At 41.6% G+C, this 12906-nt stretch overlaps 1 protein-coding gene across 1 annotated transcript; it reads left to right on the top strand.

The window, feature by feature from the left end:
* Positions 1–1911: 1911 nt before the first annotated feature.
* On the top strand, positions 1912–6171 carry FOXL3 (forkhead box L3). The gene is made up of 3 exons (XM_030483010.1): positions 1912–2115; positions 2897–3065; positions 3412–6171. The coding sequence occupies exons 1-3, from the start codon at positions 2009–2011 to the stop codon at positions 3892–3894; spliced, it is 759 nt and encodes a 252-aa protein (XP_030338870.1). The 5' UTR covers positions 1912–2008; the 3' UTR covers positions 3895–6171.
* Positions 6172–12906: the final 6735 nt, after the last annotated feature.

Here is a 12906-nt window from a genome sequence, read left to right on the forward strand (position 1 = left end):
GAAAATACAGAATTGGGGTAAATAATGTTACTAAATGTATACCATTTTCTCTAATTCCTGTTACAGAAAACTTTACCTATGGTATACTGTCTGTAAATATGTGAGGATTTTGGTCAAAGTGTGTTGTCTGACTTTTTTAGCAAGACAGTTTTCATAAATAGAATAGGAAGATCTGTCAGAAGGGTGCTAACAGGTTGTGTAAAATCAGAGTCAACCAACCTAGTTCTGCTTTTTATAAAATATTACAAATCAGAAGCAAGAATGTTTGAATCACTGGAATTTCAGTGAGGTAAAACATCTCCAAAGTGAAGAACCACTGCTGAAAATCATGTGGACATTTACTTCTATCTCAAGGATTGCAGTTTTTGGTGAGGGAGAACCTTCCCAACCCTGTGGTCCAGCTTCTTCTTTACTTTAAGCTCTCTATGCCTGCTGGACAGAGTATGAAGATCAGACATATATTTCGTTCTCCACCACTGAATCTGCTCTAACTTACTCAATATTAAAGCCCTGCTAATGCCTTAGGCAGCAGTAGCTGACCCTTTGTATTAAGCCCTCCTCTGCAGTGGATGCCTCATGCATATGCCTGTTGATGTATTTTAGAGTGGAGATAATTTTTTATTTTGGGATCTGCTCTTGCTTCAGATTCCAAAAAAACCACCTCTTGGATCTATTTTTCCATGCCATGAATTTCCCCCTACTCCATGCTACAACGTATTGCTCTATTCCCCAGAAAAAGCCTTCATATGACCATTTTTGTCAAAACTTTAGGAGCCACTTAAGCATCACTTTAAAGGGCTCTTTGTCACTCAGATGAATTTTCCCCTAATTGTATCCTTTAATTCCAAAAGGGGGTTGGGGACATACTTTGTATGAAAGATACTGTAGAAAACAAAAGTTTCATTGCTAGTGGTTCTGCTTTTATATTTCCATCCAGGTAACCCTCTGCACACCAATTTGCTTTCTCTTTTCCAATACCCGTTTCCTCCTGGGGCTAGTTCCTGGGACAGAGCTGTCTTCAAATAATTTAATTATCCTGTGGCACACACCTTTTTAGTCCCCCCTGAAATGGTGTGTGATGCCTTTGGTTTACATCACTTGTTGAAAAGCTCTCCAAAGCATTGAAAAACTATTAAATTGTTACAGTATTGGATGCCAACACACAGGGCTATTAGTCTAATTCATCCTTCAGATCAAAGCCCACACAGGCAGCTCTCCTGCCTACAGCTATTTTCCTTTTACTTTCCTGCTTGACAGTAGTCCCTCATATCCCTCTGTTCTACTTTCTTTGAACATACACATTTTCCTTTAGTCATGGAAATATAATTTATGTCTATTATACTGTATTATAGATTGCAGATCAGGACAAGCGTGCATTACTGCCTGGAACGTCTGTTTATTGTACGTCAGGTTTCTAAAAATAAATAAATAAGAAAGCCACCCTGCTTTGCTGGGGGGAGAAAAATAGGAAGGGGGAGGTCTTGGGGGCTGGGAGGATCTGCACTCTGTTCTCAAAGTTTAATTTCCAAGTAGAGACCTTGAAGCATGATTTATTAACATCATGCTGTTTGCTTTTGTCACGTTGTGGATGTGGCTGGGCGGGGGGGGGAGTGCCAGCCCCTCTCTAGCCTGGACCACCCAGCGAGCTCAGCAGAGCTACTGGCAGTGCACACCCTGGTTCAAAGGTTCACCCCCAATTCACCAGCTCCATCAGTCACCAGCCTCCTGGCTCTGCCACTCCATTGGAGGCAACAGCAATAATAACAATAACACCCCCCCTAAAATAATAATATCCTAACAGACGGGCTGTCTGGGATGTGAGAATTGCAAAAACAATCCCCACCCCATCACGGAGAGTGTGTGTGCACGGAGGAGAGGGAGCATGAGGAGGGGGGAGAGAGGGAATGAGACAGACAGAGGGGAGGGAAGAACGGAGGAGGGAGTCCAAGCTCTGAGAAACATCACTCCATCTCTCTCACTCCACAGGAGCTAAGCAAGGAGCAGGACGATGTTTGACAACACGCAGTACCCCTATAACTGCTTTAATTATGATGGGGATGATTATCCTACCTGTAGTTCTGATGAAGAGAAAAAATTCACCAGACCAGCGTACAGGTAAGATGAAGTTTTTCCTAATCTCCTCATCTCTGGGGAGGTTTCTGAGCTCTGGGATCGTGGGATCACAGATTCTGGGGGAGTATGGGACCTCTTCCCAGGTGCATGCAGTGGGTCTGGCCCCGGTGAAACACTGCAGTGAGCAGTTTTCCCCCCCTCTCTGTGTTTGAAGTGTTCATGATTTGTTTTCTCCTATGCGGGGTAACAGCAACTCTGGCATGCTGTTGAACCACCAGACCTCAGATGGTCTCCTCCAACCTCCAGGATCCCCAGGAGAAGGGAAATTAAATATGCAATGTGCCAATGGGTGAATTGGATGCAGATAATCCCTGGCGTGGTGGGAAGAGGTACGGTGTAGACGTTCACAGGGGCACCTAAGGTCCTTTACATGAGCAGGCAAGGTCTCCAGTGACACTGTCTCTGAGTCTGGTCTGTCTCACTGCAGCTTTCCAGCTCAGAGAAACTTTTCTGATGGAGTTTGAGAGGTGGGTGATCTTTCTGAAATTCTCCTGTATCTAAGCACTCTGCACTAAGTTCCAGGGCAAACAGCCCAGCTGGGACTCAATTGCCTGGAAGTAACGCCTGTGCATCACCCTGGGGGCTCAGGGCTAAGAGGCAGTGACCACGCTCGGGACTTATCCCTGGGATGTCTCGTGTCAGGATGCAGATCCACCGGGAGAACTTTTGGAAGCAGGATATAGGCACACATGTACCCATGTGGTCCTAAAAACTGAGCGCATGTGTAAGGCGGTGGTGTAACAGCAAGTTTTCCTTTTTTCAGCTACATTGCCTTAATTGCAATGGCCATCCAGCAAAGTCCTTCAAATAAAGTCACCCTCTCTGGCATTTATGACTTTATAATGAAGAAATTTCCTTACTATAGATCAAATCAAAGAGCCTGGCAGAACTCCATCCGACATAACTTATCGCTTAACAGTTGTTTTGTAAAGGTAAGATCAGTAACTGTATATTTACATACACACTGTGCATGGCTAAAAAAATATATGCAGGGATAATCTTTTCACTAGGAAAGAAGGAAAACAAACAGCTGAGCTGCAAATCACTTAAAATGTCTCTGAGTTGTCAATTGTAAAGAGTATATCTTTGTCTGGTGTGTGCTAATAGATAACAAATTGAAGAGGATGGAGTTTACATCCTATTCGTATAATGAAAGAGAATATGCTTAAAAGTCTTGTCATATGTGTTTACACCATTCTTGAACGTAAATGAATGCAGATGTTAAGCAGCAGCATCTGTAACACATACAAATACTGAACTGCCTTTAAATAAATACAGGTTCCCAGAACAGAAGGGAATGAGAAGGGCAAAGGAAACTATTGGAGCTTTGCAACGGGATGTGAATCCATGCTGGATCTCTTTGAAAATGGGAATTACAGGCGAAGACGGAGGAGGAGGAACATGAAAAGGGAACATAAGGAGCAGAGAGCAAGCAGAGGGAAAAGTCCTTTGTCCCCTGATATATCTTCTATGGACTCTGCTTTAAACAACATTTCCTCTTCTGAAAGTAAGCACGGAAGAATTGAATCGGGCCCAAGACTGCTGGAGCCTCATGGGTTTGCTCCAAACAGCATGACCAACAGGCAGAGCCTAAGCAATTCCTCCTTAGCAAAATCGGATTCTGAAATTAAATTCAGCATTGATTACATCCTTTCAGCTCCCGACCCTTTGCCTGTCCTGAGATCTCAATATAATACGCAAGAAAATAAATATCATCTACTGGAGACCCAACAAATTAATCTCCAGTTCTGGACAATGTAATGTTATTTCTTCATGGCAAAAAAGTCTGAGTTGCAGTGTATTCTACAGCCTCATGTCACTGAAAACCAGCTGCCTGCCTCCTCGTTTTCTTCCCAAGCAGTACTCAGAAAGGGTTACTGATTCACCAGCCGATGCTCTGTCTGTACCCAAAGAACTTTGCTAAGATTAGAGCATAAATAACAGCTACCAATATCAGTTTTCACTATGCTGAAATTCATGAAATTCTAGCTTTGTTTTCTAAACTGTCGTGGGCATCATTTAACACCACAAAGAATTTCCTTTCTCAAGCAGCATCTGACAGAAAAGAGACTTGTTTATCACCCATTGCTTTATTAAAGACAAAGTGAATTTGATTCCACTTTCCCTAGTGGAAATTAGGATTGATTTCACTGAAGTATATGGGTCAGAACTTAAGCTGATCTAAAATAGTGTAATTCTGATGACTTACACTGGCTGAGAATGTAAGTGGGAGTGACTTTGTTTTCTTAAAAGGAATCACAGAATATCACTCTGTCTTTCCTTAGTTTTTATTTTAACATCATGTTTCAAACTGTTTTGCAGCTTTAATTCATCATTAATCAGAAAATGTAGTTATTAATACGTGTTTATATTTTTGTTGATATTCAGGGCAGAGTTGTTTAAACTGTTGAAGTGAAGTCGTATTCAAAATAATTTCAAGAAAGCTAATTGCAAGGCTGTTGAAGTCTGGTAGACTTTGATGGGTAATGTGACAGAGGCATAGGGCCTCTTCATGCCTCACATTTTAAAAAATAAACAAACTTCTCCCTTTGTACTATCAGAAAGATTCCTGAGATGCTGCAGCAAAGTCCTTGAACACATTTCATTTAGCAAGTGTGAAGGGAAACCCGGCTTTGCAAGAAGCTGTATCCAGCATTGACCAAAGCTAGAATTCCACCTACCTGCTTTGAAACAAGTTGTATATTCCTATTCAATAGATTTATATTGATCCTTCTTGCAAGCAATTACCGAAGTGGTACTTAATACAATTTCAGCAAAGCTGGTGAGACTTATAATTTGCAGATAGCAATATTAGATCATGAGCTCCATTTCTAAAGAACGCCGTTTCATTAACATTTACATGAGGTGGGATATTTCAGAACAAATTCTGATGGACAATGATGAACTGTAATGAGCATTTAAGAACTTGCTTTTATACAACTTGTCTATGATGAATTGCTTCCTAGTACCTAACAGCAGCATTAATAAAGACTCCACAAAATCTTGATTTTCGCTTGGCTGCTACAGTCTTCACCTACTGCAAATATATTTAAAACCAAAAAACAACAACAAGGATTCTGATGGTTTTAAGCAATTGTATATAGACAGATGAAATTATCTGTGCAACATGAACTAAAGGTAAATGAAGGTGTATGAGATAAGATTAAACAAAATTGTGCTAGAGGTATGCTCAGGCACGACTTGAACTTTTATGCAGAAGGTATGACATTTCACTAAGTTATTTTACATTGTGTCTAATATATACTGTACATTTATACTATATATTCTTATATATTGTTATTGAGAAAGGGAGCAATATCGCTGCACTTATATGTTGTAAAAATGCATGATGTATGTTGTCATGATGCTGAAACTCCTGCCATATACTTAAAATTTACCATCAGGGGTATTTCACACTGATTGGTAATAAATGCTCATTTTTTTGGAAAATGATAAAACTTGCTGTCTTCAGGCATTTCCACAGCACGCAAAAGTCTTTGCTGCTTCTTCAGAAAAGACAGAGTGAAAAATCATGTCAGGTACATCACTGCATGTCTTCCAAACTCTGAAGCAATGATTTCTTGTCACCAAATTCAGCCTTCAAATGGGAGCTTTCAATTCTCTGTGAATCAATGGTTATTCTGGGTGATTACCTGAAAGCAAAATTTGACTCATTAGACCTGACTGATCTGCTGTTTACATTGACATTAAAAAATGAAGAAAAACTCTGGGGTCACTGGAGAGATGGATTGTCATTTGAAGAGGGCAAGAATTTGCTCCTTTAGTATTTATGCTCAGTAGTAAATAGGTGTGGGAAGAGCATGTTCTCATTTAGTACTTCGATGTATGCATGCACTCACATGTGGGTTGGTATGTGTGCACCTCTAGGATCCTACGTTTATATATTCATGCTTTAAATGCAGATTTTTTTTTTTTTTTTAATTGTTTTAAACATGGCAATGCTGCTGTTAGGCTGATAGTTATATACATCTGCAGTATATTTGAAATATATATATTTTTTGCTGTGGAATGTGCAAATATGATTCTTACTATGTCGTCTTTGTTAGTGCTGTTAGCAAAAGGTAGCTCAATGACAGCAAAAGTTCCTAATAAGCAACACCTTACCCAGGTGAACACAGTGGGCTGCTGAGGCCAATGGACATACTACTAAGCAATATACGATTCATGTATTAGGAAAGGCAGAAATACACCTAGGTGGATTTACAGCAGAGATCCAAAGCCATTTTCAGTAAGATGAATTAACATCCACAAATAGCCATGTCCTTTGCTCACAGTAAAGTGCCTGCTAGGGAGAGACTGTCATACTTGAGTTTCCCTAACATATAATCAAAGAAATTTGTGTACAAATAGGTGTTAACATTTGTTTTGCAAAGGATATCAATCATATTTCAAAAAATGAAGAGACATATTTCAATTTACCCAGTATATTATATTCTGACGACTCCAGAAAGGTTTCCAGCACTTAAAGTGAATGGCATTTAATATAGAACAACATAACAGGGGTGAGGGCTAGACGTGACCTTATTCAAATGTCGTAGCCATTACAAAGCCATTCCCAATGTAATTATAATTAAATACTTTATGCCTTTCTTGCAAATCCTCTGATCGATCATTGATATTAACATTAATATTGTATTACCCCCAAGCAAATGTCTCCCACACAAGTGTTATGGATCACCAGGTTTCCATTAACAAAGTTGTGAGCTATTGCCGTATGCTGGTCATGGATAAATTTACGTAAATTACCTTTTCTCAGGCAAGGGTGGAAAAATTCTACATTCTTTTCTTTTTATCCCCGCACTCTTAGTCTAGAGCTGTTTCTTCAGCTCCATCAGAGCCTGTCAGCCACTTACATAAAGCTGAAACGAAAAGAAATAAAATCTCACAGAAACATCCCTCCTTGCCCTGTGTTGAAGCAGGTGAATATTTTCCATACGTAGCTGGTTTGATACACAGGTTAAAAGCTGAGCTGAAGCCTGGGCTGAGCAGTGCGGGGAAGGGGCCTGCATCCCACCAAGGCCATCACAGGGCTCATTAGGCTGTGCACAGCAGCCAAAAGGAGAAAAGGTATTGGCGTTTGGCTCAATTCCCCACCTCAGGAGGTCTTCCTGACTGCGAAGAGAAGCCCAGAATGAGCCCTGGATTTCCTAACCTCAAAAGAGGAGCTTCTGTTGGGGGTCTGGCACTGTCTGTCCCAAGCTCGGGATGAGGCAGGAGGTGAGCATGGGAGAGCAGCTCCTCACTGCTGGGCTGGTGGGCAACGCTTTTGTCCTCTCCTTTTAGGATCGTAAATACCTTTGCAAATGAAAGATGAAAGGTTTCTTTCTGGGGAGAAGCTAGGCCCAGCCACAGTGAGGGACCCTGGTGTGTTTTGTTTATTTATCCTTTTAAAAGAAGGCTTTCCATGATAAAACAAAGATTTTAATGGAGCTATGCCAGGTTATTCTGCAGTCATTTGACTTCTAATGATTTAATTTCTTACACTTTTGTCATTGGAGTCACAAAAGTGTTTGTTGCACAGCAAGATGTTCTTCTACCTCAGAATGAAATTCAAAGTACTTGGTCAAGGCTGCAGCACTTTATTTCCCCCCTCACCATTAAAGTAAGGCCAGATAACACCTAATGCAGACCAGTGATTGACCTCACCTATAGGAACTTCTCCCTCAGAAGAACCTCCTCCTCATTATGGGAGCATTAATGCAAATTAGGATAGCTGATAACAAACCTTTTCTTGGACAGTAAAGCCAAGTTCAAGTTCCCCTATTTTTCTGTCAATCAGATAGATCTTTTTAGTTGAGAGCCATTAACTCCCCGTATAAACAGAAGCTGTACTCAAGGAGCGTTTGAAGGTCAAACCACACTGGAGAGCTGGCTCTCTCCACACCTTTGCTTTGCTGTGCTAAATCTTGATGCTTGGGCTGCCACAACCTTCCTCAGCCACACAGCAGGCTGGTCCTCAGAGCAATCTGCATGTTCCCTCGAAGCTGAATCGAGATTTTTGCACCATTTTCTGGTCACAGAGGGTTTTCCTTTTTTTTAAGGTCCAAATCTTGCATGTCCTTTTCACTCTCTACTGAGGTGGGACACACTGAGAGGGGAAAGGGTTTGGAGGGACAAGCCTTAGGGAAAAAGCTCTGCTTCACATCTTTCAGTAATACAGTCCCAGAGTTGGGACTCTGCAAATGGTGCAGTGCAAGGGCCCTTGAGCTGTGTATTAAGTGTCTGTACTGTAAATCAAGGGCAGCATCTCCCCAGTGTCCCGCCACACTCAAGTTCAGGCAAAAAAGGGAATCTAGCCCACATGCCCCTAAGCAAACAGGGCTTTAATCTTCACCTCTGGCAGCATAACACAAATCCCTGTCTGTGATCAGCACTTCAGATCCCAAACTCAAGACATGAAAATCCTGCACTGCCCATTCCAGCTGGCCTTTCCCCTCTGTGTCTCCTCTGGGGTGTGTTCTCCTCCCTGCTCTGTGAGTGTAAATCCTTGCAAATACATTAACTTTGGTACAATTACTTTTGGAACTGAAATAGCAAGTGTGAAACTGAACTTTGCATATTATACACAACATCTCACACAGTCTGCCACACTGTGCCCACAAGTGATGTGTTGTCCTAGTTAGCATTCTCAGAGCAACAAATGGCCCTGACTCTTTATTTTGCCTTGGCATCCAGCTTCTAATTGCTTTCTCCAGAATATGGGTACCATATGCACTTCAATGCACAAAGAACCTAGCACATACCCTCTGCCTCTGTTTTAGTAGAATATCTTTCCTATTGCACTTAAGGTCATTAAAGAACAGGGTAGGTCCAAGTCCTGCAGAACTTGAACTGGAATTTTTTTACCCAGAGAGCTAACATAAAATAACAAAGTAAGTTGTGCTCCCTCCCACCCTAGCAACAGCAGTTGGAGGCAAATCCAACTGTGAGAATTTTGCCTGAGAAAGAACTGCCGGATTTCTCCCACTGTGAAATCCAGCTGTTAATTCAAACAGAAGGGATGGACCTGACCAGATAGGCCAACTGGCTTGTTTCCATCCTGAAGTCCATTGTGTTCCACAAGTTCCTAAATTTATGGTCATGAAGATCTTCCAAGCCCTGTAACAAAGTATGGCATGCAATGTTTTTGTTATGGAATGTGTGCTGCAAAGGAAAAACAAGGTTTGAATTTATCTTTCAAATGAAGATCCTGGAATCTCTCAGGATAAACAGGCTAAATTAGGAATCAAAATACACCATGTTTCTCACCATAATTATGAAACTGAAAATAGCACTTGCAGAGTACTGTCACAGAAGAAAACTAGAAGTTGCAGTAAGCCCAACCGACTTTCTTTTGGTTATGAGTGTTTTTCTCTGTGTTCCTTGCCACTTCATAGCAGGGGTCAGCAATGTTCAGCAACAGGAACAACCTTTCATCTTTTGGGGGTTGTTGTTCTGCTGGAGTATTTCAGAAGAATATGTTCACTTTAGAATTAAGCTGCTGGTCTCCACCATTAGGAGATACATCAGGCATTTATTATCTTGTTTTGCTCTGAGCAGGTTGGAAATAGGATACCAAAATGACTCGTCAGCCTATGGTGAGCCTATGGTGCAGCTCAGTGCAGCTTTCTTGTTACGGCTAACTGTTCTGGGCAAAAGGTGCTCCCTCTTAGGTCTTTGTTGAAGACATGATGAAGGCTTAATAGGCTTGGAAATTTGTTCAATTTTCATAGTGGTATCAGCATTTCTAATTAAAAGAATTAGGCTTCCTGAAATTTGCACAGCTACAAGAATACTGCTCTTTCCCTCAGTCATTAAAACCTTTTGTTAGTACTAGCACTTGGCCTTACAGCCCCATATATGTGGATCTAACTGTCCCCCTGAAGCTGCAGTTTCCATAGCTGCTAATGGTGAAACACTGTTACATTGTCCTTTGTCTGGGAAAAAAATTAGGATAGAATCAACTTTCCTCTTGAGCCCAAAGGCTCTGCTGACCATTAGCCATCTGTCCCAAGCAAGATCTGCTCTGGCTGAAAATCCTTTTTGAGGTTTCATGCCACAGATATTTATTCCTACAACAAAATTGCTCCGTCGTCCCCTCTTCGCCTTGAGGCATTACACTATCCTAGTATTGACTGCAACCAGCATCCTGTGCTGCCATCCTCTCCTTCCAACTCTGAGACTGGGAAAAAGAAGCAGTACTTTCCATAAAAGTCAATGTGGAAAATAAAAGGTGCAATGGGCTGTTTTGTGATTAATCTGTCTCAAGTCTTCCCAAGGCTGAGGGCTATATGAGTAATTATCAAGCCCTGAGAGGGATTTCAGTACTAATCAACCCATAACATTGTTCTGCATTGGAGCATCCGGGACTGGCTCCATGGGTTGAATCCTGAACCTCATGAAATGAATGCGAGTTTTACCATCAGGTTCAAGGGACTAAAACTTCATCTCCTGTTACCAGGACCAGAGATTAATCAGATTAAAGGCCATGTGGACTGCAGAGAAAATTAAATACCTTCTAGCATTTACTTGGTGTTTTCTTGAGACAAAATAGCAGCTTGTTATCCACAGGTTTCTTTGGCTCTGTCTTTCAGCTAGACAAAATACTTCCTGAATTCAATGGGAAATGTGTCCGAATAGGGAAGAAGTTCCCCAAAGCCCAAGGGCTGAACACAGCAGAACCAGATGTTGGCATCTGGGTGAGATTCCTGGTGTAGAGATGTTTCTATGTTCTTTGAGAGCACCTTTGTTCTGGGGCTGTGTATACACTCAAATAAACACGTTATACTAAGCTAATACCCAAGCTTGGGATCTCAGATTTTCTTTCAGCAGGAAACTGTCCCAAAATCTGCTACAGTTTGGCAAACAGATGACATTGTATTGCTTTCTATTTTGTTTTGCTGTTATTGAAATTACAGGAAAATAAATATTTTCAAGATGATACATTGTCTATCCCTAATAATACCAAGGTCATTTAATATGAACTATGGACACATGGTTTGCTTTGTTATTCTAAGTAACCATTTCCTTTTAACCGAATGAAAAGCTAGTTGTGCTGTGATGCTGCAGATTATAAATTAGCAGTTCTCATACGGTTTTGTGCAATTGTTTCTTGAAGAGCTTTAGGCTACTTCAGACAAAAAATTTCAAATAAAATGTGAATTCATTGAACTGTAACTTGTGGTATTAGATTTATAATAAACAAAGGTAGGTCACATAATCATGTCATGGAAAACAACATTTTAAAATTCAAGCAGCAACATTTTAATCTGGTTTAAGTCTGATTCTGGAGTCGAGAGGAAGCTTGGCTCTTTCCGCTTTCCAGTGCGTGAAACCAAGACAACCCTACACCAGGTGGAAAGCACACAGCCAGGCACGCACTTTCAAACAGGTTTGATGAGGTGGGAGATGAGAAGACAGATTTCTTGTCAACCAGGGAAGAAATGACCCAGAGGCAGTGGCAGCTTGCTCCCATGCCAGACGAGGATGCGTGGGTCAGATGAAAAGAGGAGGGGGCCCCTGATTCAGTCCCTCTTCCGGTGCTGCCTTCACTGCTGGTCCTCACCCATGCCCAGAGGAGCAGCTAGGAAAGAGCTGAAATCAGGGCTGGCCACGGCAGAAGGGTGAGCAGCGCCCCAGGGAAGGAGATTGCTCAGGGAACCTTCCTGATTTCCAACCTCATCTACACAAAGGACTAATGTGAAAGTATCTCTATCCTCTGCCAATACACACTTACCTTGACATGGCCGAGGTAAAGCGATTTTCTAGAAAAGATCCCCCTTGCTTTTTTGGGAACCTCATATCTGGGATGGGAAACACGTATTTTCCACAGACATGGTCTCCTTTGTTGTTTTATAAAGACACTTGGAACAATTTGCCACGTAGGATATGTATAGCTCAAAGACCTTCCTTTAGCCAGGTTTCACCTGACTTCTCTCCCAGGAGTGAATGGAGGGGACAAGCCATGTGAATTGCTCCTAGCAAATCCCTGTTCCAGCAGCCTGCTCTCTCCTATGTCCCTTCCCTTCAAGTGACAGCTGAAGGGCCACAGGGCTGCTGTGGAAGACATGCAAGGACAAGACCACCTCATCTCTGGAAACCACTGCCTAATTCGTGCCTGGGTCTGAGTTCCTTGGGGAAAAATGGTAGCACATTTCTCATGGTTGTAAACAATGTGGATCTTCTCCTCCTGGACATTTGCTCCCTACATGCAGTCCAAGCATCATCTCCATCCATAATGGGGACAGGCAGCAGAGCTAGGTGTGGGTACCACCAGCATGTCCACCGACACTCACTGGCAGAGGAGGTTTGTAATAAAGTGCTCTCACCTGAAACACTCCTTGTTTGACAGATGTTTATTTGAGAGGAGACTCAATTCTTCTTTTAATGGATGTTTGCAAGATAAAATGAATAACCATGTCAGGGCTGTGCTACAGCATCACAGAGCTGTGGCTTGCTATTTAACACCAGACATTCATTTCAGAGAAGAAATTAATATACATTAATGCATAGGAAGTTTTTTCTTTACTTCTAAGCCTAGCTGAATCTGAATCATTTATACCATGACAACAGCATAAGCTGAATTTGGAGAGTGAAGACCATACTTGAGCTGCAAACCCAACTGCAATTTATTCCTGTAAGGAACATTCCTATTAGCAAGTGAGTTGTCTGTGTACTGGGCTCTACAGGCACATGGGCATGTGTACAGCACATATGAAATTGATATCTCTGTCTTAATTCTTGGTTGCAATTACTGGAGCTGAAGTTTAAAAT

Source organism: Strigops habroptila, chromosome 4, assembly GCF_004027225.2.
Source record: "Strigops habroptila isolate Jane chromosome 4, bStrHab1.2.pri, whole genome shotgun sequence".
NCBI lineage: Eukaryota > Metazoa > Chordata > Aves > Psittaciformes > Psittacidae > Strigops > Strigops habroptila.

Excerpts from the sequence above, each read along its gene's own strand:
- FOXL3 (XM_030483010.1), top strand. The coding sequence starts at position 2,009 with ATGTTTGACAACACGCAGTACCCCTATAACTGCTTTAATTATGATGGG. Across the intron at positions 2,116-2,896 it reads TTCACCAGACCAGCGTACAG|CTACATTGCCTTAATTGCAA; the intron begins GTAAGATGAAGT and ends TCCTTTTTTCAG. Across the intron at positions 3,066-3,411 it reads TTAACAGTTGTTTTGTAAAG|GTTCCCAGAACAGAAGGGAA; the intron begins GTAAGATCAGTA and ends AAATAAATACAG.